Source organism: Oryx dammah, unplaced genomic scaffold, assembly GCF_014754425.2.
Source record: "Oryx dammah isolate SB20612 unplaced genomic scaffold, SCBI_Odam_1.1 HiC_scaffold_27, whole genome shotgun sequence".
NCBI classification, from domain to species: Eukaryota; Metazoa; Chordata; class Mammalia; order Artiodactyla; family Bovidae; genus Oryx; species Oryx dammah.
Window position 1 is genome coordinate 111,226,875 of NW_024070211.1, and position 14,158 is coordinate 111,241,032.

Sequence of the window (14,158 nt, forward strand, 5' to 3'; positions counted from 1 at the left end):
GGAATTCTCACTCTTCGTCCAGCAAACTCTTTTTGTCTTGCCAGATTCACTCAAGCATCACTTCCTCTAGGATGCTCTCCTGAACACCCAAAACAGAGTTAATTATGCTGTCGTAGGTGTCCTTTGTATATTTCATATGGTTCTATCATAGCACCTTATTCCCAAAGTATTACTTTTTCTCTTTGTTTACTCATCCTTTCTCACTAAGCCATGAGTTTCTTCTCAAGCTCATGAACCTCATTTTGTTTATATTTCTAATGTTCAACAGTGCCTGGCAAATGATGGCTGTCTCATAAATACCTGACAGATAAATCAGTAAGTATCACTCTAAATGCTTCCTTATTATTCCTTATAGCAATTATAACCACCTAACGCTATAGTTTACTTTTAAATTTTGTTTATTGTTTTTCTGTGGTTTATTCACTGATGGAATTCTAGTACACAGAACGTGCCTAAAACATAGTAAGTACTCAATATTTACTGAATGAGTGAATAAAAGATAACTTAGTTATCTGAAAACCATTCTGCTCAGATTATTCAGCATAAAATACAGCTTTGCATGTATTTTTTTCAAGGAAAAGAAAGAAATGCAAGTATACTTGATAATGGCAGTAAATAACAATTTTTTTAAACTTCTAAGAAAAGATACAGTTTATTTTATTAAAATTCTAAATGGTCATGGGTAAGTTTACAGTTTTCCCATTTTTTTAGTATGATATTGAAAAACATTAGCTTTTAAGAACAGTATACAGGTTCTTACCCATCCTTGGTTTGATCGGCTACTCCTGCCAAGAGCTGCACAATCTTCGGATTGCTATTTGGATCATTATACAGTCCAAGATAGCGCTGGACAAAGTCTTCCGGGGTCATGTAATGTTCTCCATCAACCTCGGTACTGGCATACTAGAAAGTAAATAATGTATACTTAAGGTTAACATTCTTCAGTATCTTTTGGTACCCAACAAAAGTTTTCTGAAAAAGTAAATTAAATGCCAGGATCATAATCAAGGTAACAATAAATGCAGAAGTTTTCTCTGGATAGTCCAAAAACAGACACCCAGAGCCTGAGTTCAGAACATGAGCAAAGTATCGATACACGCTACATTATGGATGAACCTTGAAAACACTTAAAGAAACCACACAAAAGACCACATACCATATGACCTCATTTATATGAAACCGCACAAAAGACCACATACCACATGACCTCATTTATATGAACTGTCCATAATAGGCAAATTCATAGCATCAGAAAAGTACAGGAGTAGTTGCCAGGAACCAGAAGGAGGGGGGAATGGAGTTAACCACTTTACGTACGGGGAGTTTCTTCGGGGGTGATAAAAATGCTCTGGAATTAGACAGCGGTGATAGTCACACAACACTGTAAATAAACCAAAAAAAAAAAACACTGACTTGGACACTTTAAAATGGTGAATTTTATGGTGTATATGTGTGTGTATATATGTATGTATACACATGAAGAAATATGAGAAAGACAAAGAAAGGTGAAAGGGCAACCAAGGTAAAAAGCCTCAAAGCCTCTGGAGGCTTTCTGATGGCAAGAGATGGGGGTGGAGACACACCTGCCAAACCGTAAAAGGGAAATGAACAACAAGAGCATAACAAACAAGACCTTCCAACACAGGTATTCCTTCTAAGTACCAGGAGCTGGAAAAAAGAAACAAAAAAATTCTGCCTTTTATGTCAATAATTTTAGAGAATAAAATAATAATAATACCTGCTTATTAAATAAACACCTCAATATATAGTAAGGGTTTTATGTACTGTGGTAAAGAAAGCTCAGCACCAAAGAATTGACGTTTTTGAACTGGGATGTTGGAGAAGACTCTTGAGAGTCCCTCGGACTGCAAGGAGATCCAACCAGTCCATCCTAAAGGAGATCAGTCCTGAGTGTTCATTGCAAGGTCTGATGTTGAAGCCAAAACTCCAATACTTTGGCCACCTGATGCGAAGAGCTGACTCATTGGAAAAGACCCTGATGCTGGGAAAGACTGAAGGCAGGAGGAGAAGGGGACAACAGAGGATAAGGTGGTTGGACGGCATCACCGACTTGATAGACATGAGTTTGAGTAAGCTCCAGGAGTTGGTGATGGACAGGGAAGTCTGACGTGCTACAGTCCATGGGGTCGCCAAGAGTCAGACGTGACTGAACTGAACTGACTGAACTGGTGACCAAACATGAACAACCAAAGCCTGCCTCTATGGGTTGCAGTTGATTAACTTAGCTACTTCAGTCAATTATCAAAGTAGTAACATCAGAACATTTCCCAGAATTGAGAAATACAAGGGGCCACTAAGTGCCAAGCACAGTCGATTAAAACAAAACAAAAACCCACACCAGGGCTTGACTCATCATCATAAAATTATAGAACATCAGAATAAAGAGAAAATCTTAAATGTTTTCAGAGGGAAAAAATAGGTCATGTATAAACAATTATGAATCATGGGCCTCAATGTTTCCCAACAGAAACTTTGAAAGCTTGAAGACAATGCAGTAAGGCACTGAAAATTCAAAGAGAAATTATTTCTAACCAAGAATTCTAAACTGAGCCAAACTTTCAATCAACTGTTTAAGGGTAGGTTAAAAGTACTTTGGAATATCTGTATTCTCAATATGCTTTTCCTCCCTTTTATGTACCCTTTCTCAGGAAGCTATGGGATAATCTGCCCCATCAAAAAGACAGCATGAACCAAGTAATAGAAAGATGGAGGATCCAGGAAACAGGATGATCCAACCCAGTGAAGTGGCCAAGGGAAACCCCAGGACAACATCTGTGCTGCAGGTCTCTGGACTGCCAGTCCTGGCTGGCAGAGAAAGGGCTCCAGGACAGCAAGCCGCTAGGGAAACTGCAATGTCAGATTATTCGAGGCATTTGGCTTTGTGGAAAATAACCCTGGGAGGAGCCTAAATCTTTACACAAATGTCATCTTCTCAATGAGACTTACCCTTTATCACCCTGTTTAGCATTGCCACCCAGACTTGTATTTATATTCCCAATTCCCCTCTGGTGTTCTGCTTTCCCCCTTGGCACCTATCAACCACCACACTATGTATTTTACTTATTATGTTTGTTATCTATCTTGCAAGTGGCATGTAAATATCACAAAAGAAGGAATTTTTGCCTAGTATGTTCACTGATGTATCCCAAGCACCAAGAATAATAGCTGATACACGGCAGGCACTCAGTAAATATTTGTTAAGGGATCAGTAACAGGTACACAAATCACTAAATAAACAAAAGGTTAAGCAATTTTTAACTCTATAAAAAAGTAAATTATGAACAAGTATTTTTGTCATACAAAAATAGAAAACATTACATGATCTGGCAGAAAATAAACAATTTAGAGTTATAACAATGTAGATACCAAATATTAATTTAATGACAATTATAAATATACTGATATGCATGGAGGGAGAAGAACGGGAGAGGAAGTAAAATACTTCAGCTGCTATAAGAGAATGTCAGTAGTGTCTAGAAGCAGCACTACTACAAAGATATGAAGTATTTCTATACTTTATGAAAAGTACAGAAATACTTCTATTCATGAAAAATGAATAGCTAGAAAAGTTACAAGAGGTTGCTTCCAGGAAAGACAAAGATCAAAAGATCAAAGGACTGTTGGTTTGCTTTTGGTAAAGCATTCCAAATGTCCTCATTTGGGAATCTGACTAAACCAAGCCATTAGCTCTTTCAATAAGGATAGAATTAAATTTTAAATTGTTTCCTTTGTTGTATTCTGAAAAATATCATTGAGGTTATCACAGCAAATGCTCTATCAGCCAACATAAGAAGTAGCCCAAAGGTGGACACATTCTTACTAGTTGGTACTACCAAAAGCACCTAACTAGTATAACCCCAAAATAAAGTCATATTCTCTCTACATGCTATAAAAGTCATACCTGAAAGGTTCCTGGGTTTACACCCTGGCTCTAAACTTATTCACTGTGAGTCCTTCAACAATGCCATTCTCCTCCCAGGCCTCTATATATATATCACATATCTATAAAATGAAAACTAAATAATCTTTGACATTTCAAAATAGGCATGCAAACAGGATAAAGAAAAAATAAACTGTATGGTATTGAGTGAATTCTGCTAATTCTAATCAATTGCTTCTTCTCCTCAAAATTCTTCAATGTATAACATAATCTGACACATTTACCAAGATATGAAAACCACCAGGGTAAAAGACAGGCAGGAGTGGAGAAAGGCACAATGTTGGCAAGACTACTGGAGCTGGAAAGAGGGATCAATACAAGGAAGTCTAAAAATAGAATTTAAGCAACTGATAAGTGAGCAATTAAGTAGAATGACTGCCAAAGGTATGAGAAACATACAATGGAAACCAAAAATAAATTATTCATTTTGAGGATAGACGGCAGGGAGTTGGTGAGAGGAAAAAGAAAATAATATTCACAACAGGCCTTGAAAGCAAAATTCAGTTTTAACTGCAAATCGAGAGAAAGGGTATTTAAGGCTTAAAACACACACACACACACACACACAGAAATTTAAAAAATGAACTTCTTTCTTTTTAGGGGGAGGGGGTTGTTGTCTGGAGAAAGATAACGAAGAAGAGGGTATATAAAGATATGTAGAAGTGATACTGCAAAGGCAATTTGAGAGCAGATAGTGGAAGACTTGGAATGCTAAAACAAAGAGTTGAAACTTTATCCCATGGGCCATGAGATGCCATTGAAAATTTTAGGAAGTGAGAGACATGATCTGACATGTGCTTTCCCCAGCAGCAATGTGAAAGATGGACTGGAGAAAAGACAAGCTGACTGGGGGCAGGGAGACCAAGCAGTGGCTACTGCAAAGATCCAGGGGAAAGAGATTGAGGCCTGCACCAAAGTGGGAGTGAAAATGAAAAAACAATGGGGATTTTTCACCCAATTGCTAGAGGCTTTTTGTTTTATTTGTGGTTTTAATACTGTCAATTCACAGCATTCAAAATAAGAATATACAATGAAAAAAGTCTTCCTCTCACCTCTTCCCATTCACTCAATTCCTCACTCCAGAGGCAATCAATTTCTCACACATGCTTCCAGAGATTTTTTTTGTGCATAAACAAGTAAATTTTATATATAAGATATATATATATAGACACCAATATTCATGCATGCACGCTAAGTTGCTTCAGTTGGTCCGACTCTTCGCAACCCTATGGACTGTAGCCCATCAGGCTTCTCTGCCCATGGAGATTCTCCAGGCAAGAATACTGGAGTGGGTTGTCATGCCCTTCTCCAGGAGATCTTCCCAAACCATGGAATGAACCCACATTTTTTATGTCTCTTATATCTCCACCAGCACCACCTGAGAAGCCCCATATATGCCAATATATACATACAAATATGTATGATTATTCTTATCCTTGTCTTTTTAACACAAATGATAACATACTATTCACACTGTTCTATCCATCTTGCTTTTTCACATTCAGTCTTTTAAAAAGGTGATTCAGCTATACAGCAAATACCAACACAATACTGTAAAGTAATTATCCTCCAATTAAAAAAAATTTTAAAAAAGTAATTTAGCAATATATAAATATACATATATATATATGTATGTATATATACATATATATATATGTATGTATATATACATATATATAAAGAACTATCAGTCAGTCAGTTCAGTCGCTCAGTCGTGTCTGACTCTGCAACCCCATGGACTGCAGCACACCAGGATTCCCTGTCCATCACCAACTCCAGGAGCTTACTCAAACTCATGTCCATCAAATTGGTGATGCCATCCAACCATCTCATCCTCTGTCATTCTCTTCTCCTCCTGCCTTCAATCTTTCCCAGGATCATGGTCTTTTCCAATGAGTCAGTTCTTCTCATCAGGTGGCCAAAGTATTGAGAGTTTCAGCTTCAGCATCAGTCCTTCCAACGAACATTCAGGACTGATTTCCTTTAGGATTTACTGGTTGGATCTCCTTGTAGTCCAAGGGACTCTCAAGAGTCTTCTCCATCAACACAGTTCAAAAGCATCAATTTGTGACCCCATGGATTATACACTCCATGGAATTCTCCAGGCCAGAATTTTGGAGTGGGTAGCCTTTCCCTTCTCCAGGGGATCTTCCCAACCCAGGGACTGAACCCAGGTCTCCTGCCTTGCAGGCAGATTCTTTACCAGCTGAGCCACAAGGGAAGCCCATAAAGAACCATAACAATGCTCATATTCATTGACAAAGACTCCTGGGCCAATTTCTATGAGAAATTTAAAATAATTAAGAACTAAATATAAAACAAGTAAATATAAGAGATGGGTTATGGTGATCTTTGTTCTCTCACTTCCCAATTGAGTTGCTTCCTTTTTTTAAAAAAAAAAAATATTTAATTATTTATTTGGCTCCACCAGATCTTAGTTGCAGCATGTGGGATCTAGTTCCCTGACCAGGGACTGAACTTGAGGCCCCCTGCTTTGGGAGCACAGAGTCTTAGCCACTGGGCCACCAGGGAAGTCCCTGAGTTGCTTTCTTTAATTAGCAGATATTAATTTTCAAAAGGAACAATATGAAAACATTTCAGTTAGTATTGACAAAATAAAGGAAGTAAGTGTCCATTTGATGTTTTTGAACTATGGTGTTGGAGAAGACTCTTGAGAGTCCCTTGGACTGCAAGGAGATCCAACCAGGCCATCCTCAAGGAAATCAGTCCTGAATATTCACTGGAAGGACTGATGCTGAAGCTAAAACTCCAATACTCTGGCCACCTGATGTGAAGAGCTGACTCATTTGAAAAGACCCTGAAGCTGGGAAAGATTGGAGGCGGGAGGAAAAGGGGATGACAGAGGATGAGATGGTTGGACGGCATCATTGACTCAATGGACATGAGTTTGAGTAAACTCCAGGAGATGGTGATGCACAGGGAGGCCTAGCATGCTGCAGTCCATGGGGTCACAAAGAGTCAGATACAACTGAGTGACTGAACTGAACTGACTGAAGTGTCTATTTCTTTTTGTCACAAAGTTGTCTGATATCTAATACCTGAATCTTATTCCCAACTATCACCACTATATACACAGATTACATACACACAGAAATACCAACATTCTTAACTTTAAAACTATCAGGAAATGGAGCAGCCTTAGCACAAACCACCAAGGACACAGTAAGTAGCCAGCAAGGAAATCAATTGCTTTTGTTGACATGTACTTGGAACAGGCTTTGCCAATATCTGGGGTTATAAATGATGCCAGAGAATCACTTAACCCTGAGGTATTTTGCTAGAGTTTTTCCCAACTCTCCTAGTCTATTTTAACTGAAAGATAAAGTGCATAGCTCAGAGGAAAAAAACAAGTCTTCTCAGCCACAAGGAGTCAGTACTTACTTCTGCAGGAGACAGTTAACTAATTAACTCATTAAATTAGAGACAATTACTTGGCAATGTCACTGAGCCTGCTGCCTGAACAGACAAAACAGAAGAGGGAATTTAGATCTGAAACTAGAATCTACCCAGTCAGCCAAAAGGCTAGAACATTTCCTTAACAAAAAAAAGCAGGTACCTCAAAAATGGGTGATACATTTAAACTAAAAATATTTTTTAAAATAAGAATGACCTATTTATTTTAAATAACTTCATTACTTTTAATGGTGATTTGATAATAATGCTTGCTGCTGCTGCTGCTAAGTCGTTTCAGTCATGTCCAAAGCTTAAACAAAAAAGGAAACATGGCCTAAAGTAACACAGCTAGAAACAAGAAAAGGTTAAGTGGGCTTACTAAGACTTTTTCTGCTAACCAAAATGACTTGCATGTTTACACAAAAAATGAAAAAAAAGCAATTTAAGACAAACTTTTGGATCTCCTTTTTTTAGCATAAAAAATCTATTTTTTAGCATAAGGCTTACACATATGCTAAAAAATTAATATATTAATTTAGTTGTACAATATTGTTTCTATTTTGTTCCTATCATTTCAAAGACTGAACTAAAATGACTTGAAATGAAATTAGCCAAATATTATATCCATACTCCAAATAACTTTATAGTTAATCATTTGCCATTTCAAAGATCTTTCTTAAGCAGTCATAAATCCTTCTTGGGCAAGAAGTCAAGGACTCATAAAAGACATAGACAAGAAATAGCTGACAGTATCAGGAAAAAAATAGGTGGTCTATTTTCTCAATTAAACTTTTTAAAAACCTAACTGAAGCGTTTTAATGTAAAACTGCCCATAGTTTTGGCGTTTCCAGAAATACTTTAATTTGAGTATAGTTCATATGTGTTTGAAAAAGCCTTGACATTCTGAAGCATGAGAAAGAAAATGGATGTTAATGAAAGATTAGAATCTTTATATATTGAATCAAAATCACTGCTGATAAAAGACAGTATGGTTTCATACACAGATTTATGCTATACTTTCACTGAACTACCTCGAGCTTCAAAAGAGATGATCATATTATCCAGAAATGTTCTATCAAGCCAACAGATCAACACATCAAGACCTCACGTGACTGTAGTTAACTGGATACTAATAACTCCTTTGCAATTTTACCAAATATAACCTTAAGTAACCTTTAGAATGTATGCAACCAACATCATAGGTTAATTATAAAGCAGACTTTACAAAGAGTTTACACACTACATTTCCACTGAGTAAGGGAAGAAAAAAAAAAGGTTAACTTAAAATTCAAGAACATGAATGAGTAAATAGGCCCAAATAGTTTTAACAAGAACATGAATGAGTAAATAGGCCCAAATAGTTCTAATGATATAAATTAGCTGTTTAAATTGTGTAAGTTTAAAAACAGACGTTTTTGACTTTTATATTTCTAAAAGATTTTCCAGAAATTATAAAGGAAAGTTCTGATAGGCTGTGACTAGAAAGTTGGTTACTTTTTAAAAATTATCCACTGTGTCAAGATCAAGGATTTTCTTTTTCAGTACGCCCACCAAAACCAAGATAATATATCTAGAAGGACTTCTTATTAAGCCAAAAATCTGCTTAAATCTTTCAGGTTATTTTGCATTCATTTTAAAACATTTACCAAGTACCAACTTTGTGCTGGGCACTAGGCCTAGCACTAGGGATGCAGAATCAAGAAAACATAGTTCCTGCCCTCAAGTCACTCAGAGACCATGGCATGATGGACACTGAAACTAAGGTCAGAAAACAGGTTCTAATCTCCTGTGTTGTTAAATAGTAGAGATTTCTGGAGCAAACACACACTTCTAAGAGTCTCTTTAATGAGAAATTACAGAAAGGTAGATCTTTTTTAAGGGAAAAAAGTGAGATCTTGAACATCAAAGTACTTGAAAATTGTAAAGCTAATGCAGATTGACATAGTTATTCTAAAATGCTTAGAAACACAAAAAAGCAGCACACCCCAGTTTCCTCCTTGCATACTGAATTTTTCTGCTTCTGCTCAAACATGAAGGAGTTACTAACTCTTCACCCTTATTCTAACCAAGGTTTCCTTGGGGTTCACTCCTACTATTCTTGGGTTTATCAGAAAATCAGCCCTGACTGGCCTAGGCAGCTTCATCTCTGCTTATCCAACATGCGGCTGTAACATGAGTCAAAACAAACTGTTCCTCCCTGACTTTGTTCCAATTGAGATAAACTGACATTTTCAGATTGCAACATCCTTGCGATTTCTAACTCTTAAAGGACAATGTCACAAAATTTGGTAACTACAAATATCACACAGAGCATTTCCTACACAGAAAAAAGAAATTACATGAGCAAAGGAAGAGAAAGACTTCTACCATGGCAAGAGTTGAGCACATGAAGCTAATCTTGTTGTCCTTCACTATTACTGCTCTTACTCCTAATGCAAGCCAAATTTAGTCCGGAATGCATGCCCTTTCACTACTCAAGCACTCTATGTAACAAGCAAAGACCACAACAGATCCAACAACACAAATTCTGTTACAATAGTGCAATGTGGAATTCAATAGCAGAAATAATATTTTAATGAGAAAAAATGATTAATACATATAGCCACATTGATTTTAGCAACTCTATGAAGCCACATTAATTTTTTAAAACAGATTTTAATGAGTGACACAAAATTGTTCTGGTATTTACTATCATCTACACATGCATTTGAGGAGCCTGGTGGGCTACAGTCCATGGGGTCGCAAAAAGTCGAACACGACTGAGCGACTTCACTTTCACGTTTCACTTTCATGCACTGGAGAAGGAAATGGCAACCCACTCCAGCATTCTTGCCTGGAGAATCCCAGGGACGGCGGAGCCTGGTGGGCTGCCGTCTATGGGGTCGCACAGAGTCGGACACGACTGACGCGACTTAGCAGCAGCAGCAGCAGCACACGTGCATTTTTTAGGAAAAGGCGGTTTTATACATCTAATCAGCATTTTCAGTTGCATATTTCACTTACACTGGAAACAAAATCTATTTAATATTCCAAAAAGAATTCTCCAGAAACCTGCCTTCCTCAGATTGTTTCATGAAGTACTATCTTCTTTTTGTGTTAATATGTGTGTTTTTACTATCCGTTACATCAAGGCCTACTGTCAGCTACCAAGCAATGTCTAACAAAGTGAGGAGGTGCAAGACTCCAGTTAATCACTGAAATTAACAGAAGTTACCATAATAAGCTAAGTCTTTTAAAACAATTTAACCCCTAAAAATGGCCAAAAACCTTGGAAATAACGACACGAGAATTCAGTAACTGGAACTAGAATGTTTCATAGCAGATTAAGTTGAATAATTTGCATTGTTCTTAAAAACACTTCAATTTCTTGGTCTAAGTAACCATGGGAACATTCAATTATGTGTTTGATAATCAAGGTGTAGCTCCCAGGTGTATCAAATGCTTTACTGTCGGTAAGCCTTGATTACATAGCAAGATTTTTCCCATAAGGAAAAAATGCCTTTTATCCTGGCAGGGAGCAGTGACGACAGATCAACAAAATGCAATGTCGGAACCTGGCTTGGATCCTGATTTTAATAAAATAGCTTAAAAAAAAAAAGATAGACAAGCATGGAAACTGCAACTCTGAATTGAAATTCATTTGTTAAGGAAAAATTTTAGGTACAAGAAAGTATTGTGGTTGGTTTGGTTTGTTTTTCAGAGTCATCATCTTTTAGAGATAGACACTGAAGTATTTATGGATGCAGTGATAAGATGTCTGAGAATTGCTTCAAAATAATCCCCTGCAGCTGCAATATAAATGAAGCAAAATTAGCCACGATAGTCGAAGATTAGTGATGGTAGATGGCAATTCATTATGCTATTTTCTTTAAATTCATATATGTTTGAAATTTTTCATAATAAAAAAGGCTACCCCAAAAATGAGATGATTCTATATGTACTACCATACCTGCATTGCCATACAATGTTAAGTAAATAAGGCAAGTTGTATTAATATACATAAAGCAAGTCTCCTCCATTTACTATATTACCTTGAGCAGGTTGCTTAACCGTTCTGGGGCTCAGTTTTCTCATCTATAAAATGGGAATATTAATGGCACCTACCTTATAGAGCTGTCCTGAGGATTACATACAGTGATTTGTATAAAAAGCTTAAAATAGTCCCTACAACATAACAGTTAACAAACAACAGTACAGTTCTAGAAGCCATGGCTCTGGTTTCAGTGAGCCATGTTTCAGAAATTTCAGCAGTGCTAAGAGAGAGCTGAACAGAACAGGGAGATGATTTTTCACAAACTACAAACATGATGAATTATAATCTCTCTTTCAGGTCTGCGTCTTGGTGTTCCTTGGTTGGACTACTATTCCTTCTCTGGTTAAGACAGAGCAACAGAAGGTTTAAATGAAAACTCTGCACATACTTCCACAATCTCCCAGTTTTTAATCATGGCTCTACCCCTTCTCGGAATCTATACGCTTGAGAGAGAAATTATCTTTTGTGGAGATATTTCTGAATATGGGGATTTGTGAAGATCTTCAGATGTATATCTCAAGAATGTAATTAATAACTGATTACATGTACATAATCATAAATACGTATTAGCATCCTTAGTCACTTTCTAGGTCCAGCATAGTGACCTGGGGAACACAAGAGACTGAGATCCTTTTCAGGAAAGAAAAGTCCTCAGCTCAGAAGAACAGGAAAGGGACAAAGAACTAAGTTTTACCAGGTTCTCTGAGTGCCAGGCACTACTTACACATTATCTTATCTTTGTAATATCCCTATATGCTAGATGCAGTTATCCTTTCTTAGACAGATGAAAAGACAGACTCCCACAGAAATGTAAACACCTAAGGTCACTCAGCAAAAGGGATCAAAGGGGATTCAGATTCTGGTTAGATTACAAAGCCCATGTAAGGTTCTGGCTACATTCTGTTGCCTCCTGGATGAAAAGGAGTCAACCAAGGCCCAGATCAAGATATCCTAAGAACGCTATGGACAGGAGGAAATTAAATTGGAACAATCACAGTCTACTCAAGGTAGAGTAGAAAATCCATGAGAAACCACATAAATATATGCGAAAGCTTACATTTCAATATGATCTATCTTTAAGTACAATCGATTTAACATATAAACTGAATCATTCAACTTTCAAGGTGAAAGACCTCCGACAAGTTCCACAATATTTTTTAGAAAAGAATCCAAACTCTTCTTCATGGCCTATAAACAAGGTCCTGCTTGGTGTGGTTCCTTCAGCCTCATCTCTTACTGGCCATTCACCCCCTCACTCACTGAGGCTTCAGGAGCACTGGCCTCATTTTTGTTTGTTGAACATACCAAATCCTATCCACATCCAGGCCTTTGTACATGTGGAATTCTCTCTACTTACCTCTCAGTTCTCAGCCCTGATATCACTTCCTTAGGGGCCTGGCCACCATCTTGAAAAACAATCACCTTTTCCATCATTCTACTTATTGGAATTGTCACAATCCTGTGGTTAATATTTGTTTTTTAATGTGTGGTCTTTGTTATTATGTCTCACCCCTACCTAGAATGTGAGGTCATACCAATACCTTCATTAAACAGCTCTGTCGTGCCTACAAACCTCGCACAGTGCCTAGCCTATTAGGCAATTAAAAATGTATTGACTGGTAGTAGGACAATACTGGAGTGGGTTGCCATTTCCTTCTCCAGGTAGTAGGACATAGATAGCATTTAATAACTCTAATGTTTTAATCTTAATTATTTTTCATCTGCCTAGTTGATTCAAGGATAAAGTCTTCACTATGTTGTTGCTCAGTTCAGTTCAGTCGCTCAGTCGTGTCCGACTCTTTGCGACCCCATGAATCGCAGTACGCCAGGCCACTAGGTTGCTAGCATGCCCTTAATGCCTAATACTTTTTAAAAAATAAGAACTCTATATAGTTTATGGCAACTACTTTATAAACCAAAGAAAAAGGCTATTATCTGCAATTCCTATAGCCTGAAAAACTGGTGAAAACCTTTAATCAGGGTGGCTAAGAAAACTATAGATCCCTTTCTGTGTGTCTCTTAGTGGTTTCTTCAACCCAATGGCTCAGACAGTAAAGTGTCTGCCTACAATGCGGGAGACCTGGGTTCAATCCCTGGGTTGGGAAGATCTCCTGGAGAAGGCAATGGCAACCCACTCCAGTACTCTTGCCTGGAAAAGCCCATGGGTGGAGGAGCCTGGTAGGCTACAGCCCATGGGGTCGCTAAGAGTCTGGACACGACTGAGCGACTTCACTTTCACTTTTCACTTTCATGCACTGGAGAAGGAAATGGCAACCCACTCCATCGTTCTTGCCTGGAGAATCCCAGAGATGGGGAAGCCTGGTGGGCTGCCATCTACAGGGTCGCACAGAGTTGGACACGACTGAAGCGACTTGGCAGCAGCAGCTGAATTATAAGCACTTGCTCAAAATTTAACACACATACATTGAGATTTTGTTTTTATTTCCCCTGAATTCTTACCTCAACCAAGTTAACATTATCTATCCTTCCATATATACACGTGTCTTTCCTTATTTATAAAGAAAAAAAAGTGTTAGTCGCTCAGTTGTGTCCCACTCTTTGTGACCCCATGGAGTACAGCATGACAGGTTCCTCTGTCCATGGAATTCTCCAGGCAAGAATACTGGAGTGGGTAACCATTCTCTTCTTCAGGGGATCATCCTGATTGAACCTGGGTCTTCTGACTGCAGGCAGATTCTTTACCATCTGAGCCACCAGGAAAGTCCCAAGAATACCGGAGTAGGTAGCCA

At 37.8% G+C, this 14,158-nt stretch overlaps 1 protein-coding gene across 2 annotated transcripts in view; it reads right to left on the reverse strand.

Moving 5' to 3' along the window:
* Window positions 1-14,158, reverse strand: part of SLC25A12 (solute carrier family 25 member 12) — a 98,831-nt gene that overhangs the window by 78,035 nt on the left and 6,638 nt on the right. For both annotated transcript variants that reach the window (XM_040229344.1, XM_040229343.1), the window contains exon 3: window positions 761-903. In XM_040229344.1, coding sequence (XP_040085278.1) covers window positions 761-903 — 143 coding nt within the window. The remainder of the gene's footprint in view (window positions 1-760; window positions 904-14,158) is intronic.